This window comes from Lethenteron reissneri, chromosome 35 (assembly GCF_015708825.2).
Source record: "Lethenteron reissneri isolate LAM-NWPU_2019-01 chromosome 35, ASM1570882v1, whole genome shotgun sequence".
In the NCBI taxonomy this organism is placed as follows: domain Eukaryota; kingdom Metazoa; phylum Chordata; class Hyperoartia; order Petromyzontiformes; family Petromyzontidae; genus Lethenteron; species Lethenteron reissneri.
Window position 1 is genome coordinate 3,516,467 of NC_083813.1, and position 19,662 is coordinate 3,536,128.

Genomic DNA, 19,662 nt, shown 5'->3' on the forward strand with positions numbered 1-19,662 from the left:
GGAGTGCTTCATGCTGCCAGCTATGGCTGCAAAGTTTGGTCGTACATGTTATGTATATCGTTTATTGTTAAATTTGAATAACAGTTCTTAGGATCACTGTTGCATTGTTTGTATAGATTTATTTTGGTGATTTCAAAAATGTATGGTTTAGCCATGTTTGTTTGTTGAAGTACAGAGTTAGCCTGATAACATTAATCTAAATTGTCTTATGGTTGTTATTGTTTGACTTGCATCCCATTGGGATTTTTGCACACAGCGTTGATATGCGGTGCTTTTTTCTGGAATATTTTACAGTTTTTTCCTGGATGTTTCTGTTGCGTCGTCACTTCAAGATGATCTTTGTTCATGTTTTGTTTGTTGCGGTTGCACCCGAGTCAAGAGCCTCATGGCTCACAGGGCTATACCTAAATAAATGAAAAAAAACCGACATGCTATATTGTTACAGTCTCACGTCGGTTCTCTGCTGTCGCCCCATTAGTGTGGATCTCTCTAATCCCTATGCATATCCGCAAGATCAAATGCCCTCTGACTTTTAAGAAACATCTCAAGGGTTGGGTCAGGCTTTCGAGCTGCCCTGAGGTTGGCTCCACACTTCTGAATTCTTGACTTGTCTGCAAAAAATATAGCGCGTTATGAATGCCATTATCATTATCAAGGCACGTCTCTCCACAAATACTCCGAGATAAGTTTACCCTTACGCTCCTATAAACCTACGGAACATGTTCAGGACAACACGAGACGAGATGGATTGCGGCGTGCCAAAGTAATTCCGGGAACAGCGTTCTGTTCTGTCTGAAATTAAACACTGGGCAGAGTGTAGATGACAAAGAGTGGGGAGAAGAAACACAGTCCAGAGAGAATACGCTCTATACCAGGATAGACTTGCGCTAGTGGAAAGGACAGCGCTAAGCGGACCACACTTATGAACCCAGCAGCCACCTGCGTTTGATTCCCAGCAGTGGCTAACATGAGTGCCGAGTGATATCTGTCCTCTATGCCATCTTCATATCTGCGTCTCTTCTGCAGGTGATTGGGAGTTATTGACCATACTTCCCACTGGAGGTTGCGGGTTGGTGAAGGCGGGCATCGTTGTAAGGCACATTTCGTCCGTAGATCACCCATCGATGCACTGCCATCTACTGCCTATCGCCTAGCCTCACAGCCCTATCGGAACCTTAACAATGCACAAGACATATCCATGGAAAAAACAGTGTTGTTATATGCGATTGGATGCATGCATCGACAAATCGATGCTTCGTTGCATCCCTCGTGTTTAGCATCGCACTCAAAACAAGTCAGTGGTTTCCTGCTGTAGAGGAGCATTGCAGCCCCGAGGCAGTGGTGGAAATTCCACAGTCCTGCGACGGGGCAAAAATACCCATTGGACAACCACAAAGCGGTTATTAACTCATGTTATCAACCACGGTGGTGTGATCTGCTGAGTCAACCCCGACCAGGATTTAAACTGTCAAATCTTTCCCACTGCGGACCCCCGCTCGCTGCACCGCTGACCGTGCGACCAGAGTGTCGTGGTACGCGCGCCGCTGCGAAGATTTCTATGACAGCTGCCAACGGGCGGAGAGAGACAGAGAGAGAAAATAGCCGCGCGGCTGTGCCGGCAGTGACCCCGAGATTAGGGCGACGAGGTGCAGGCGTTGCCACAATAAACGCGCCACGCGCTCCCCGTGTTTATCTCTTCACTTAATCCCGACTCGGGGTCACAGGCAGGAGCAGGTGGATGCACGGACACCCATCCGCTTGCACAGCACGAAAAACACCACCTATCTACGACCGAAGAGAACATTTAAATGTCACAACATCGCCCAATAAGCCGGTGGACTAAAATATATTTTGTGTGTGTGTGTGTGCGGAGACCCAGAACGCAGTTCTGCCTGTGTATGCATTTACAGCTCTTACAGGGTGTTTGAAAAAGATGGACCTGATTTGAAATCGCTATATCTCTACAACCACGAACCGCCCATGAATGAAACTCTTACCACTTGAAAGGGCGGGGCACAGAGTTTCAAATGATTACCGCGAGACGCCTCTCCCAGCACACAAACAGCCCCTAGCCTCAGTCGTTCGCAAGACGGTGACCTCGCAACACAAGGGGCGTTTTGCGTTTTGCAGCTCAGCAAGACTGAATCCGTAATTGACGTGCGTTTCAACGGCGTTTTGGCATTGATCCGCCAATGTCAAAGAGCATTCATCGTTGGTACCGACAACTTGAGGAAACAGGCTGTTGATGTAAGGGGAAGAGCACAGGGCGACCACGCACCTCAGAGGAAAACGTGAGAAGAGAGGCGTTTGGGACGAATTCAACTATCGTCTCGATGTTGTCCGTACAGCAGGTGGAGGGCACATAGAGAATTTATAAAATGGTTAGTAAAACATTATAACTTATTAAACCGTTTGTAAGTTTTTGTGTAATTGTAACATGTTGCCATCGTGAAATATACTGCTTTGAAATTGGGTCCATCATTTTAAAAACAACCTGTATAATGCTTCACAACAAACTCGTGACGTGTTTGTATACGATATTACTTTTTTCTTGCATTGAACAGGGCCCCAGAGTTGATATCCAGCGCTCTCGCCAATAACGTCTGAAAACCCAGAAGCATTTGTTCAACGAGACTGCACGATTCTGCTGATGAGAACCAAAATATTTAAAGTTGTCCAGAATTGGCTTGCTTGAACAATTGTTTCTGGATAATATTGGTTTAAAAAGCCAATAGGCCGATAGACTAAAACATATACACATTTGTAAATATTTATTTTGACAGTATTGCATGCACACGTAGACCTCTTATTGTTTCAACTACAGCAGGATCATAGAAATCACCAGCCTGAAATTTCCCAACATCACAACAGGCTCAAGTATGGACAAATATCCCCCGTACAGCCTTAACAGGCTGTTGGGGCAAGTGCTGTTAGTGATCGCCTATGAAGGCCGGCACGGGACAAGAAGGGGGTGGGTGGCCAGCACCACGCCCGCCCACCTTTGTCTCCCTAGTGGCGATGTTAACACACTGCACCAGGTACTCATTTGAGGCCGAGTCGACCTAGGGGATACCCAGGACCGGTTCAGATAATCGTCAACTGGTGTTGGCCGTGAGCGGGAATCAAACTCGGCTCGCCGGGTTCGTAGCGCAGTGCGCTAACCGCGACACTACCGCTCCCCATAGGCGCACGGACACACACGACTCTCCTTCTTCCTTGCAGGTCGTATGAAGGCCCCTGAATTTGTGGGCTACACGCAGGAGAGTTCCCCATCTATTTCTGTCGCAGGCGAGCTGCTGGTATTGCATCCATGTCACCACCGCTCCTCTCCTTTCAAATGCCAACCGAACGACGGCTTATATAATAGTAGTGGCAACTTGCAACGTGCACAGTATTCGCTCACTCTTGAACCGAGGGAACGACTCAGGGGAGGAGGAGGAGGAGGGGCCACATGCGAGCATGAAGGCAGGCACGCCAGTGGGCTGCCACCAACAATTGTCAAACGCTCTGCAGTCCTCTATATATCAAGGTGTTTTTGGCCGACACCTTCAGTGCTCCTCTTCAGTCGACGCCGTCTGTCTCTGTTGCCTTGGTGTTATCATTGCTTTTGCTAGAAGGCTCTTTTAGATGGCCTTGCTTCTTGTAACCTCCCGATACCACAGCACCGGTGGTCTCTGTTCTTCAGTGCTTCGTATAATAGCGCATTCCGTTTTCCAATTCCTCCCTGAGGAATTAATTCCTCATTCCACACAATGGCGTTGCCGGCAAATACAAATCTTAAAATCCACACTCCCGTGGCACCGTCGCTCGCTTGAGTTGCGTGCAAATGCGTGCAAGACAATGCAATTGCTATTATGGAACAATCAACATGCATGAACGTTAAACTTCTTTCGCACCGTATGTAGCCAACAGTATTAATCGGAGATGAGGGGGAATGACAACAAACTAACACACAAAATGCAGTTCTCAAGAAATGCGTTTTCAATTTAGACGATTTAAAAGTGCATAGCTCCAGTGGCTTCCTAATGTTGGAAGGAAGAGCGTTCCAGACGGCCACAGAAACGCATCTGTCTTGATCGATGGCCAGCCAAAAGCTGCCGTTTCGAGGACGACCCGAGTTTACGTGATGGTTTATGATCTTTGACGAGATCAGCGAGGCAATTCACGTGTCCACAAAATAGCACAAGGTTAAGGCAACGATAAATAGAACATCAAATAAAACCAGGCACCAATGAACACGTCAAAAAAAAACTGTTTCGCCTTCACCATCAGTAGCAGCAGGAGCAGCAGCAGCCATGATCGATCCACTGCTGAGTGAAACCCTCACCACGCCATTGCCATCTCTCGCAGGTCCGCGATGGCAAGAAGAATTCACGCGCACGCGAACCAACTTTGTCGTTTTTAATTAACCACAGCGCGTATGAGAAACGTGAATTACAAAACAGACTTTAAATGGCACGGAAATATCAGACGTGTTAGAGATTCAGTTACCTGTTAAGGTGATGGATATTTGATTGGTATTTAGATGTATATTTATTCTTCATTTATCACGCTATTGTTAGTAATGTTTTGTAAAGGTCTTTGTACCGCAATTTGTCACGGAGTGTCTATTTTTACAACCGCGATGGCTGCTGGTGCATAGTAGTAGTAGTACATGGACCTCTGCCGGCTCGTATCTCCACAAATAAATAAAATGTTCGTTTTGCGAATCAGCCAAGGAGCTGTTACGGTCAATATTATCCAGCAGAAGCACGTGTTTTAACAGAAACAGCGCTGCACCAGTTTCGACCTGGGTCTCATCAGCACACCCAGGCTTGCTAAACAAACACTGCTGGGACGTCAGCTAGTATTGACCCCCTCCCCATTTCCCGTGCCCAGCTCATTGTGGAAAAACAGCAAATGTGATATAATATGTTTATAAACTCATTATACAGAGGTTGTTTTTGTCTATAATCTTTCCTGTAGAATCCACTGCTGTATGAGGGCACCACACCCCACGCACCCCAAGCACGTGTGGGTCGTGCGGACTCTTTGACCATACTTCACCACGCTGATCAGCGCCGTTTGGTGAAGCCTGAGAGCATAGACGGGGCGGGGGGGGGTATATAAGTACGGACAACAGCGGATGTGGCTACACTGCTGCCCATAGCGTATACCCCACTTGCCCTATGACAAGCTGTGTGTAAAACGAAGCTATCTTTTTATTTGACCAGGTGAGGCCCACTGGGCTACACAGCTCTTTTTCAGAAGCGATCTGGCCATCACAAATGATAGCTCAACGAAGTGGGCTTGTCACGTGGAGATGTACAGCAGTCGAAATACGCTAAGGGCGGGTTGTTGATTCTAAATGCGGAGGGAAACACCGGAGGACCCGGAGAATAAGCAGAGGCGCATCTGAGAGTGCGCCATGCGGTGAACTTGTTGGTAAGTGCAATGTGCCGACCATCATCACCGCCACAGCAGCAGCAGCATAATCCCGTATTAAAATTATACACGCAGAAATCACTGCTCATCAATTACAACCCTAATGATCATCACCAAGCATTGTCAATAATAATATTGGAAAATAATCTCACCTGCAGGGTCGCTTGCCTATAAATCTGACAGTTCACCACCAGAATTGGAATACAATAAAGCAAGCCTGACTCTGCTTGATGAGGCAATGAAAATCGAACAAAATAGAACCAATGCTGATGAAATCAGGCACTCAGAGGAGTGCGTTTGGCAGATGAGATGTGCAATGATTATTTTTTGGATGTGAATGGACGGCTCTGGAGAGGAAGGCATGAGTGTTGTCTGCTAATGGACTCATGGCACACAAAGTGCTCGCCACACATGAAGCACAATACCCTTGTTGATCTCGAGCAGCATAAAGCATCGCGAAAACTCAGATCATCCTCGTAGCAGCGGCGGCTCTTGGCTCAGCACCGAACAAAGGCGGTGGTCACCGCAGCGCGTGGCGCTTTCAGATGCACTTCTGCGGCCGTCTGCAACGCTCTTCCTCCCGATATGACAACAGCTTTTTGTGTTTAGTTCGTCGTCCTTGACCCCCCCCCCCCGCACCTCCGATTAGCACGGGGTCGGCGGCTACGTACGGTGCGAAAGAAGCTCCACGTACACACGCACACAGTAGTATCGTCAATTCAGGCCACCTATCGACTATATCCGATTGCAGACCACGTGTAGCGAAGGGTACAGGAGCGTGCGGCCCCGTGCCTGGCTCTTGTCGACACACGGGGTGGGAGCAGGGGAGGCGGGAGGAGGCGGGGTGCGGCTTTGTCGCTCCGCCTCACGGTGGAGTGGGGTGGTGGTGGTGGTGGGGGGGTAGCCACTACGGGGGGAACCCTCGTCGCGCATCGTGACGCATGGAACAGCAGGCTCGGGTCTCCCCCCCCACCCCCCAATCCTCTCCATAAATAGCTGCCCGCGCACTTGCGGCGACTCACACAGCATCATTCAGCTCACGGGCACCGGGGAAGCTCATCCTGCTTGGCCGTTCTACACGGACTCAGCCAGCCAGCCACATAAGCAGGGATCGTCAGTGAAGTCGAGAGACAGGCGGCTTGGTCAGACAGCCGGTCAGATAAACAACTTGTCAGACAGCCGGTCAAGTAGACGAACTGGTCAGACAGCCGGTCAGATAAACAACTGGTCAGACAGCCTGTCGATCAGCCGGTCAGACAGCCAGCCACGCGATCAGCCAGCTACTTAGACAGACAGGCAACCGGTCAGACAGACAGCCAGTCAGCGGACGTCTCATCCATCCCCACGGTGTTCTTACCACGTGTGCATGCGTGCTGCTGCTGCTGCTGGTGGCTGCTGATCGTGGCTCGCGCGACGGCGAAACTCATCGTCTGCAAGGTCGTCTACGTCAGCTCGCCTCCTACGTCAGCAGGTACGTGCAGAGCGCTTCTCTCGGGCTATGCACGTCGAGGGACACGGGGTCTGGGTCGGCTAGAGCAGTGGCGAATGTACCCCCGGCCACACGAGTTGGATTCCCGGCAACGGTTAACATCACGTAGGGGATTGACTTCTGACATGGGTCCTGGGTATCCCACCCTGCACCAACCCTGCACTTGACCGGTGTGGTGATGTGTGGAGCTAACAACGCCAATGGCACGGCGCGGGGAGGACTCCGTAGTACGTTTCTGTACGTGAGTGTTACATCATTTTACAAGACAAAGATCCCCCGTGCAGCCTTAACATACTTTTGGGGCAAGTGCTGTTAGCGAGCACCTATGAAAACGGGCACGGCACACGAAGCGGTGGGGGGCCGGCACCACGCCCGGCCGCCTTTGTCTCCCGAGTGGCGATGTTTACACATTGCACCAGCTACTCAATTGAGGCTGAGTCGACCTAGGAGAGGCCCAGAACCGGTTTAGATTATCGTGAGTGGGAATCGAACCCAGGTCACCAGGTTCGTAGCACAGCAGCGCGATAACCCCTGCACACAACCGCTCCCCCGTACATCATTGTACGAAGACACGCACACGCACGCGTGTTAGCTTCATTTCCAAGCACTGCTGCTCCTGACATAGACTGCGCCTTTGAGAGGCGAGGATTGCGCTGATGCTCAAGAGGCAGTCGTGTGATGGGCATCACAACAATGCGTGCGATGCACGCAGAGGGACGTGCCTGTACCAAAGCGTTACGTGTGACTTCGGCTTCGCGCACATCATAATTTCACCGACTTTTCAACTGCAGTATGATGATTTGATGTCTCTTATTCACACCGCAAGGCCATAACCGCCGCGTGTTAAATGTAGGCTAACAGGATACCAAATATAGCTCGCTTACTGAATGCTCAAATAGGCTGCGTTTGTAACGCTTAATGCAATGATATAAACTCAAGCTATCCCGTCATTATGCAAATGCATCATCAGATTTATACGTGCGAACAGCACACGAACTGCTCGTATGTGCAGCGATTGTGTTTTACGGTCAAACCCGCACCAGTAACCGCCTCCAGTCGGTAGAGAACAATGCGAACAGCACTAATTAGTAGGAAGCAGTTGCCACGATGCAGATATTGACACCCCGGGCCACACGATTGTGGAATGTCCGGCACGTGCGAAACAGCGATGTTATAATGTGTTCAATTTTTAATGAGTTTATTGTACATATGTATATTTGTATTCTTGGTTCTTTCAGTAAAGTTACGTAGAAGGGAAATAATAAAATAATATAAATATAAAACAATAATATTCTCACGACGTTTCGACTGCAACACAAGCAATCATCATCAGGTGTGAAAATCCACAGCAATTACATTTTTATACAATTTGATGATTGCTTGTGTTGCAGTCGAAACGTCGTGGGAATTTTTATTGTTTTATATTTATATCATTGTATTATTTCCCTTCTACGTGACTTTACCGAAAGAACCAAGAATATGAATCCCCGCAGTCACGAAAGTTTTAAATCACAAATGTATATTTGTGTTCCTTAGAAAGTGCATGCGAGTCTCTCTGCCTTTCTCTGTCAATCCGTGTGGGATAGTCCGGTGCAACATCTCGGCAGGGTTGGGGGAAGGGGGGTGGGTGGGAGAAGGCCCTTCCCCACTCCTTTGTGCGTCGTAGTGGGAGGGGAGGGGGGGTGGTGGTAATTTTTACCATCCCCGTTGTGGCCCCCACGCTGCTCAGTTGCGGCGGCTTGCGGCGGTCAGATAAACCCTCGGAGCGCCCCCGCCCGCAGCTCGCGTTACACACGGACGCACCGCACCAGCGCACGTGCGACACAGCGGGCTCTGGGTTTGTTTTTTTGACAGCAGCCGTCAACTCGGGACGCGGGATTCACGGCTCCCGGCACCGTTGACACGAGCCGTGCCGTGCTGTCTCACATTTAGTTTGTTATATATATCAAGTCAGGCACGAAACACGAAACCCGACGCCTGCCACGGGCTAAAGGGAACCAAACCCCTCGTGTTCCTTCCCGCCTGCCCGGGGCTCGGTGTGTCTCGCTAAGCCCCCCCCCCTCCTTCCTCCCCCTCCCCCCTCGTGGCAGTAGAGGAGGGCTGAACGATTAATCGATTTCAAATCGAAATCGCAATTTGAAACTATGCGATTAGCAAATCGCAAAGGTTGCGATTTTTTGCGATTTGAAAAGTCATGTTACTTTCTAGTTGGAATTGTTTTATTATTTATTATTATAACTTTATTTATTTTACTTAACAATTGTTCTATGTTTGATTGTTCTATTTAAATGACACCATTTTAATAAATACATGTTGGAAGCAATGAATATATTTTAAGTTCTCATCCTTGCATTAGAATATATACAGCAGTTCATATTTTGATGGTATCATGTGGTAATGCTCCACCACAAGTTTTAAATCTATTACACAGTGAATATTGAACTGAAGCTTGACTTTGAAAAATATTATCGTTAGCGCCCCCCCCACGACCCCGCGGTGCGCGGTTATTTTTGTGACGTCGTGGCGCATGTGCCAGCCGGGATCACGTGCTCTGCTGCCCGGGCTGTCGTATGCCCGCAATGTGCACGTGGTCGATGCCACTGCTGGATGAGGATCTGTCCCCAACGCCGCCGTGGGGGCTGGGGTTATTTGAGCGTATTTCACCACGCTCGTTCGTGCAAGAGATGGTGAAGACGTGGAACATAGATGCCGGAGCATACTACAGTACAATGCAACAGTGGTTGATGCACTGCCCTCTGCTGACGATGTTACACCGCAGTAGCCCACAACACCTTGATTTATGCATGCGAGTCGTCAATCGCGTGGTAACGACATTATCAGCTCAGAGGGTTACGGTAATTGGTCGAGTGGGGCCCCCAATACTGTAGGAAACGTATCTCACGATGGTTTGAATCTTTCGTGACTGCAGGAATCCATACTCTTTGGTTCTTTCGGTAAAGTCACGTGGGTATAAAATAAAATAAATCACGACGTTTCGGGCGCAACACAAGCGTCCTTCATCAGGTGGCAAAGCGTGGCCTGCTGCTGAGGCAGAATGTTCAGTAGCAGGCCACGCTTTCCCACCTGATGACGGACGCTTGTGTTACCCACGTGACTTTACCGAAAGAACCAACGAGAACATCTCACGGTGGCTGTCAAGGGGGCTCCAACTCGTAGCTTTGGCCACCAGGCGGGGGCAGCGGGGGGGGGGGGGGGCAAGGCACCCCACTGCCCCCATGCTCGGCACGCCACGGCTGGTGGGGCACCCTCGCCGCTCTCCAAGCTCCACCCAACTCTGCTTAGCTTCTGAGAGCTGACGAGAGGGGTAGGGGTCCCCTTCCGATGCGATTTGGTCAATGGGAAGTTGGGAATAACTTGGGTTGTGGCGGGAAGAAGGGTGGGGGGGTAGAGAGAAACGGATATATAAATGCGAGTAGCATTGCTGTATACCAAGATAGCAGGAATAGGAAAGAGGAGATTGAATAGTATAGGGGAAATATTTAAAAGCAACGATTGCGGAGGGCAGGATACAGAGAAAATATTTTATGATAGAACAGGATTATAATATACAAGAACGGATAGAATAAGTAGGAGATAATTTGATGTGAATCATAGGATTGACAGGTAATAAGATGTGATATAACATCATTAGACTTTTACAAAATGTGGTCAATTGCTGTATGGATAGAGTGGTGGTGGCATAGCGGTGAGGTGAGCGCACTGAGCCCCATGAACCCAGCAACCTGCCTGGGTTCCTCGCGTTGTGGTCTATGAACATGGGACGCAATACAAGGTCAACGAGCACGCGATGCGACGTGCAATCGGCTAGTCGCAGTCGCCGTAACAGAGTGACTGGGCATCGGGGAAACATCACGGGATGTTGCGGGCGAGAACAACAGGGCAACGCAGCGAATAGATATGATTAATTCTAGATTTGAAGCTTTCGTGACTGCAAGGATTCCTATTCTTTACCTACGTGACTTTACCGAAAAAACCTAAGAATATAGATAGGATTATCCATTTGTCTCACAATGATCAGAAATTTCACTCGGACTTAAAGGCTAAGCCGTGCGTACGGGCTTGCGTCATTGCACTCTTGAGCCGCCTGATATTTTGCGGGCACAATGCGCGCGCTGCGCGGAAACACGACGCCGGCCTGTGCTCCAACCTCGCGGGGATTTTTTACTTCTATAATTTCTTTTTAAACAAAAAACAATCTCGCGTCGTTCGTGAGCATTATAAGAAAACGGCGACGCACGCAGCCGCAGAGACGTTGACGTAATGGAACCTGATGTAATCTGACTTGGGTAATGAGCTCGTCCACAAGTGCAATTGGGTTTCTCCACTGGGGGTGGAGGTGGGGTGAGAGGCGCGCCGCGTGTTACGTGCGATGCCACCTTTGAATTAAAGTCAGGCGCTGCTGGCCAAGGAACGAGGGGCCGTTAAGGCTTCACAAACTTCCCCAGCGGGGGAGATTGTCGTCTGATGTTAATGTGTGGGGCACCGTGGGCTGCTATGACTGCCGGCTGTGAACAGTCCAGGGTGGTTTTGTCGGGCAGCGCAGCAGAACCTATTGGTTGAATTGGTTCAAGGTCACGAGCTTAAATGTACAAAGTCAGCTCAAGCCCCTTATCCTCGTCATCATCGTGGTGATCATCATCATCATCACCGGATATCAGCGTTTGTCATCGTCGTCTACTGTCATCAAAATCAGTGACATCCATCATCACACTTTTAATTATACTCGTCATTACATCTGCCGAACTTTGCACCTTTCATCGGCACCAGCAGCACCAGCAGTAACAACAACATCAGTGGCGGTGCAATCTGCAGCAGCATCAGCAACAACAGCAGCAGCACCATAATCAGTCTCGTCACCATCGGTCGGTGTCGTGACCGCTCGAACGTTGCGCTCCCCACCAGGATGACGCTCAACGTGGCCGAGCGCGCTCTGACGCCGAAGAGCGCCAGCGGCCCGCAGCTGCCCCTGCGCCACGCGGCCCCCACAGCCACCGCCCCCGGCGCCCGCCTCGACATGCCGCCGCGGCGGCTGCGCCCGGCGCAGGGCACCGGCATGCGGCCCCGGGCTCGACGCGCCGTCGCCGGAGGTGCCGGAGGAGTCGGAGCGCGAGCGCCAGCGGGCGCGGGCGGCGATAGCGGCGCCCAACGGCCCAGGTGGTCGACCGATTCGGCCGACTCGCTGCTGTCCAACTCATCGGGGGCGAGCGAGCGCAGCGCCAGCCCCGAGATCGCCGTGGCTCCGTGTCGCCTCGCCCGCCAGTTCCAGCCGCCGCCGCCGCCACCGCCGCATTCGCCCTCTTACAGGGCCATGCTGCTGGGCGAGCCGGGCGTCGGCAAGTCCACCCTGGCTCGCATCTTCGGTGGCGTCGAGGATGACTACGACGCCGATTTCGGTGAGCCTCAACCTCTTCTCGATTGCCCCTCCTCATCCCCATGACAAGCCCTCGCTCCTCCACTCCTTCCCATCCCATCCTCTACCCTGTAGTGATCCCTAAGTGCCCCTCTATCGCGGTCACTCATTGCTCAATCCTTGCAGCGCGCCCCTGCCATCCCAAATCATTCAATTCTGTGTCACCCGTCGTGTAAGCCGTGTCGTGCGCCTTGAGTGAAGGCGTTCGATATAAATGCAGCGTTTGATGAGATCAGAAGGGGACAGTGCTCGTGGCGTTCACGAAACGAGCACAGGCTTCATTCGCGCTCACGAAACGAGCGGACGTGCCGCTTGAGTGCGATGCCCCTCGGGGTTTGCGTGGGCTCGTTAACGCGTTCCTCGTCTCTCTCCCCCGCCAGCCGCGGAGGACTGCTACCAGCGCAGCGTGGTGGTGGACGGCGAGGAGACCACGCTCGCCCTGCTCGAGTTCTGTGGCCAGGTGAGAGAGAGGAGTGTTCGAGGCAGTGTCTTCATCCCCCGTGTAGCCTTAGCAGACTTGTGGGGCAAGTGCTGTTAGCGAGCACCTATGAAGGTCGCCACGGCACACGAGGGGGTGGGGGTGGTCAGCACCACGCCCGGTCGCCTTTGTCTCACCCAGTGGCGATGTTTACACAGCACGCCAGGTATTGATTTGAGACTGAGTCGACCCGAGGGAGACTCAGGATCGGTTCAGGTACAGTATTTGCATCGATGTTGGCCATGGGCAGGAATCAAACTCGGGTCATCAGGTTCACAGCGCTGTGCGTTAACCGCTAGGCCACCGTTTCGCACACGCGAAGACGGCGCTGCACGTGGACACTCACTCCCGGCCCCATTGCGCACGCCGCTCAACCCAACGCCACACATGTGGTACCATTTAGCGTCGCAGCGTTCCTATTTTTGGAGCGACGTTGTTGTTCTGGGTTTTTTTTTTCCACTGCACGTGTGTGTGTGTTTAAAACGGCCTATTATTCCGCTACAGGCACGGTTAAACGTAGTGATTTTTTGTCAACGGACGGCTGTGTGTGTGTGGTCGTTTCGCAAAAAAAAATCGACACTTTTGTGCGTCATTGCCCAAATGGCTGTTGTTACATCGCAACAGTGGGGTATTGTTTTTGCTTTCACAAGTCCTCTTGTTCTCATGAGAACGTGGCATTCATCTCTGTTGGTGGCCTTGAGCCGGCATTGGACATTCCAGAGTCGTATCCGTACGAAGACAACTGATAATTTTCCACAAAGTGGTGCTAATTTTATCTAACAGGGTACTCAATTGAGTTTTGTTTATCTATAAAGAGGGGTCAATTTCCAAAGCAATCAGGCTACTCCTCGACACAACATCAACGTCAGCACCAGCCTTGTGACGAAAATAAAATCATAGCGGGCTGAAGTTTCGGGCAAAAGGTTCTTGGTTCTTTCGGTAAAGTCACGTAGAAGGGAAATAATAAAATATCAATAAAACATAATAAAATAAAATTATCACGACGTTTCGGCCACAACGCAAGCAGCCGTCCTCAGGTGTCTGTTTCTTCACTTGTATTATATAAAAAATGTATTATTTTATTATTTCCCTTCTACATGACTTTACCGAAAGAACCAAGAATATGAATCCCTGCAGTCACGAAAGCTTTAAATCGAAACAAAAGGTTATTCTCAACATACCGTTGGAAATCACATCTCACACCGCAGGCCTGCGAAGTTGCAGACATTTGACAAATGCACAGGTTTTGATTTGACACCTGAGACGTTTTCCCACTGGAGTGCGCATCGAGTATCCAACAGACCGATAGAAAAAAAAGTGCCACTGCCCAAAACGTCAGCCTATTTATCATGACACGCACCGTGAGAGAGTGTCCATGATGACACTGGTGAACTTTTGTGGGTTTATTCCTCCCCACCACCGCGACAAAAAAAGAAACCTCGCAAATTGTCCATGCTATTGTTCCGTGGCCAAGCCAGCGGTGATGACGAGTCATGGCGAGACAGACGTTTTCAGCCAGCGCGTCTTCGGGTGTGCGGACGAGGGGTTTTTGTTGACGAAGCGTCACCTCCGCGTTTGTCTCGGTGTGGGGCGGCAGGCGGGCGAGGAGTGGCTGGACGAGGAGTTGGCCCGCGCCGGAGACGCCTACATCATCGTGTACTCCATCGCGGAGCGCGCGAGCTTCGAGCGCGCAGCCGAGATGCGCATCCAGGTGCGCAAGGCGCGGCAGGCGGACGACGTCCCCATAATCCTCGTGGGCAACAAGAGCGACCTCGTCCGCTCACGGGAGGTCAGCGTGGACGGTGAGGGCCGATACCCGCGACTGCCAAACGCACGCACGCACGCCCGCACTCGTGCCTGCTAACAAAGACAAAGATCCCCCGTATAGCCTTAGCAGAATGTTTGGGGCAATTGCTGTTAGCAAGTAGAACCGATGAAGGCTGGCACCGAGGGGGTGGGTGGCAAGCACCACGCCCGGCCACCTTTGTCTCCCCGGTGGTAATGTTTACGCATCGCACAGGGTATTCATTTGAGGCTGAGTCGACATAGGGGAGGCCCAAGAGAGATCGTCACTTGGTGTTGGTCGTGAGCTAGAATCCAACTCGGGTCGCCCGCTTCGTAGCGCAGCGAGGTAACCACTACACTACCGCTCCCCACACGCGCACATAGAGACAACGGTCCCCCCGTATAGCCTTGAACAGACTACATTGCACTAGAAGGAGTGTATGAAATCTACGTTTCTCAGACGGTGCCAATTGACAACCCCCATTAACCTCTCACGAAATGACACTCATGTTATTTGATACCAGTTTGATGGTTATCATCCTAGGCCAGTTGCAAGTTGAATGCCCTGACCGCAGCACCACCTGGGCAGATAATGTAATCCAGGTTTCCTCATTTTTTCGGATCGTAGATGCATTCCAAAAAGAGGGCGCACGAGACAGCTGCTTCCCGAGTAGCGCACAAAGTATACAAACAGTGTAGCCGCGTTCGAGTGAATTCAAACCGCGTATAGAAATTATTGGGTAGAAATCGGTGAACCGCATACACAGCGCGAAATTGCACAAAGCGACCCGCGCGTACAGCGAGGTAAGCCTCTCCACGGGGCAATCTCTCCCTGGCCGCTCACCGCCGCTCTCCCTCCGCAGAGGGCCGCGCGTGCGCCGCCGTCTTCGACTGCAAATTCATCGAGACGTCGGCAGCGCTGCAGCACAACGTGCGCGAGCTTTACCACGGCGTCGTGCGCCAGCTGCGCCTGCGGCGCCGGCGCGGCGACCTGGAGCGTGAGCGCTGGGACGAAGCCGGCCGCCTCCTCCACCCATCCGGCCTCGCCTCCTCGTCCTCCTGCACCTCCTCCGCCTCCGCCTCCGCCTCGTCGTCCTCCTCCTCGTCGTCGTCGTCGTCGGCGGAGTCCGCGCCGTCCTCGGCCGGCGCCGTCTCGTCCTCCGCCTGCCCGCGCCACCACCCCTCCTGCCACCACCACCGCTACGCGCGGCGCAAGGAGAGCCTCACGAAGCGCGCGTGGCGCATCCTCAGCCGCTTCATGGTGGCGCGCGGCGCCGGGAGGCTGGCCTTCCGCGTCAAGTCCAAGTCGTGCCACGACCTCTCCGTGCTGTGAGCGAGGCGGCGGTGGATGCGCCCGCCCGGCCTTTCCGGGCTGGAGGGCAGCTCGTCTGGACAATCGTAAACGCGGGGGAGGGTGCTGCGTAGGAAGCCACGAGGCTCGGTGGTCGGGGGGGGGAGAGTCTCGGTGCCCTCGCTTGAACTTGTGAACGGACAGACAAACCTCGCGCGGAAACCTCCTGCTTCGGCCACGGCCGCGTTACGAGATGCGCAGGCTTATTTCTCTCGCTCCCTCCCTTCATCCCTCACCCCCCCTCCCCCCTCCCCCCTCCCCATGCCTTCTGCCACACAAATATCCGTCTCTGCCATTGTTGTGACAGCGCAATGGATGAAAAACTACAAGAGTTTTTTTTAAATTTGATTCTGATCGGTGTCCCGAAGCACAGCCCGTTGGGTTTCGAGCGACCGCGTCGCGCTCACCTCAGCGTGCTGCGCCGTGGCAAAGGTACGGCGTCGCCTAACAAGTCGGGGGCAATTGATTCGCCTCGCTCATCAGCCAGGCACGTAAAACCATTACTGCATCAGGTATGCAATTTGGCTGTACGGCCCAGTTACATTTCAATTGCACCCAACGTGTGACAACGGACGGAATGTCGCAGCCTTTTTTGTAAACGCTCGGGTTGTTTGAGCCACGCGCGTGCACGGACTTGTGCAAGTTCAACCTCACCCCTCCTGCCGCAAAATTGACAATTTACGAGGATTTGCAGGCACTTCTCAGATCGCTCAACGTCACAGCTGAATCAGTCGAAGGGGCACCCCCGGCGGCAGCTGCCCCTGCGCGGCACAAAGCGACTCGGCAGTCGGCCTGCAGAACGGGCATCAGTCTGCCAGTGCCAGTCGGAGGGGCGGGGGCGATGTCTTGCTATGGATCATCACGACTGAGTCATTTGCGTGTCACTTTCAAATTTGGACACGCAATGGCCTACTCTCGCAAACGGGGTCAGGGGATCTCGAACGTTCACTGTGAAGCAGATGGCACTTAGTGCTGCTACGGTTGTTGCACACCGCAGCGATAACCAGGGCGGCCGCTGGATTTCGAACCGTGAGCCTCTGCAACAAGCGGCGATTGGGAGTGCTTGTCTCATGATTAGAGCGTCATGAATTAAAATGCCGGTTGGGGGGTTATGCTACCCCCGTCATCCCCCTGGGATCAACACAATTAGTACCGGGTTTGTGTAAATAGCGATTGTTTAAATGGTTAGACTGACCCCCGCCATGGCAATGTGAAACTTCAATTAATGGGCTCAGGCCATCAGTAGATATCAGTACTGACCAAAATCGTATTTTGTGCAGGAGGGGGGGGGGGGGGGGAGACACCTCGGCTTGGCTAGAAAAGAACAAAATTCAAATTTATTGTCACTCATTGTTATGATGTTCAATTAAAACTTCCGGAGGGCATTTCCTGCAGGACGACAGTGAGTGGCTTTAGACAAAGTTGTCAGTCATCCACAGCTTCCAAAATCATACCTTACATTTTACAAAATGTATATTTCAGAAAGCCGCTTTCAATCGGCGCTGTCATTTTTCAGCAGCGAGTGCTTGAAAGACAGAGGTCTGTGCGAAGAGGTTAACACTCTTTTTTGACACCTCTACTAGAATGTTTTTAACCTACCTGCGTTTCAGCCGCAACCTCTGCGTCTTGCATCCTGGATGTTGCCACCGCTGGCTGACGGCGGAGTGGCTCCCTCTCGCTTGCTCCTGCCAGAGAATTATGAGCAGACGTATTGAGGTCACACGTAATTTATGGTATTCCTGGGGCACCCCCCCCCCCCCATCTCTCTCTCTCCAGTCTCATACGAAGTGGCTCTTTCTCCCTACGGACAAGGATTACCATGACAAATGGGCATTTCGTTCACAAAAGCGCCGTTTCTTTCAGCATCACGATGCACTTAATATTCGCACAGCGTCAAACCAAAACACGATTCGTATTTCGAGTGTTTCCCTGCTCAATCGAGACGAGACCCATCTGTGTCCCGCGGCCTTGAATCAGCAGTGGGATGTCCACATTAATTTGGGAGGGGGCCAGTCTCTCCATGGGACATGCAATTAATTTCAAGTGGCACTCTTCTATCCTGGAGTTAACCCGGGACGGGATTTGAATTCCTAAACCGTCTAAATGTGAGTCAAGCAGCCTAACCCCGTGCCACCTGGTCAGATGAACCCATACACTTCACCATCGATACACTTTAGTTACATTAAAAAAAAGTTTTCTGCTTACGTTTCAGATAATGTTTTTTTGTTAGTTCCATCTCATCAGCATGCCGCACAAACATGTAACAGTGAGAGTGACGTGTAATTTCACTTTACTCATTACAAAAGTGACGCCCGACTCTCTGGCTAAGCGACAGTTTCTCACCTTGGCTTGACCGACGCCAAACCGAAGAGCCACAGCACTACTGCTGCTAAAACTAAACTAAGCAATTTTAATTTTACTAGGTATTGCCCACGGAACGATATAGCTCTTTTCAGAAGCCACCTGGCCATAGACGATAGCTCAACGAAGCGGCTTATCGCGGGGAAATATATAGCAGCCAAATCCTCTAAACGCGTGTTTCTAATCAGGGAGGGGAAAAACCGGAGGGCCTGGAGAAAAGCCCACGCGACTCACGGGGAGAACATGCAAACTCCAAATATACAGCAGGCTTCAGGGTCGGGATTGGGATCGAACCCAAGACCTCCTGTATACCAGGCGAGGTAGTTAACATCTCGCCACGGCACTGCTGCTGCTGCTGCTGCCGCTGCGGCTAAATATGCAACGGTGCGACGGCGGAGCCGAACGGGGTGGCCACTCCGCGTCACCGCGAACGATATCTCCTTTCTGTGTGGCTGTGCCGCTATGGATATGGCGCATCAATAATTGATCGGCAGACACGTATGAATGGTCGCAATGAAAACACAACATTCGATATGCCCCTGAGAGTGTTGCGGGTTTATGCATCGTGTGCAGGGTTGAAACCGATTGCCTTATTGCAGTACATGTACATAGTGTACACACACACATCTACATGCTTTAAAAGTTAGATTTTATATTTAACTGTATGAGCAAATATTCCTCAAGAGTTTTCTAAGAGTTGTAGGTTCTGATCCGCCGCTTATACCTATGCTGTGTGTGTGTGAACACCTCACGATATCTTGATTGTGCAGAGGTCCGTTGGATTGTTTTTTCTCCAATTGGAAATAAACCGTTTTATAAGCGTGCTTTGAGTGCGGTGTTTATCCTTTGTGTATTTACACAAATGTATCTTGATCGCGAAACTATTATAATGCAGGCTTTTGGGTTAGATCACGTAAATATAAATGTGCCGTTAAATCCGTCACCACCCGACACAGCCAATTAGTAAGGTTTGTCACGTGAACAGAACATTCCAATTCGTTACTAGTACAGCACACCGGTGTGTTGGAGAATCCACCTGGCCACAAATGATAGCTCAACGAAGTGGTTTATCACGTGGAGATTTATAGCAGCCAAATACTCTAAATGCATGTGTCTAGATGTGGAGCGAAAAAACTGGAGGACTCGGAGAAAAATCCACGCGACCACGAGGAGAACATGCAAACTCCAAATATACAGGCGTCAGGGTTGGGATTGAAGCCATGGAATGTGAGTCAAAGGTTATTTTTGTTTCACTCCAGGCCATCCATTCAATGTAAATCAAAATAAGCTCGACAAGTAAAATATGCAGCGGACAAGTCAATGCATTTGAATAGCACGATATT

The 19,662-nt window shown here is 51.2% G+C and overlaps 1 protein-coding gene across 1 annotated transcript; it reads left to right on the forward strand.

The window, feature by feature from the left end:
- Window positions 1–6,460: 6,460 nt before the first annotated feature.
- Window positions 6,461–19,143, forward strand: LOC133350822 (GTP-binding protein RAD-like). Its single transcript, XM_061565583.1, has 5 exons — window positions 6,461–6,895; window positions 11,837–12,327; window positions 12,725–12,804; window positions 14,420–14,624; window positions 15,471–19,143. Exons 2-5 carry the CDS (start codon window positions 11,838–11,840, stop codon window positions 15,938–15,940), a joined length of 1,245 nt encoding a protein of 414 aa, XP_061421567.1. The 5' UTR covers window positions 6,461–6,895; window position 11,837; the 3' UTR covers window positions 15,941–19,143.
- The last annotated feature ends 519 nt before the right edge of the window (window positions 19,144–19,662 follow it).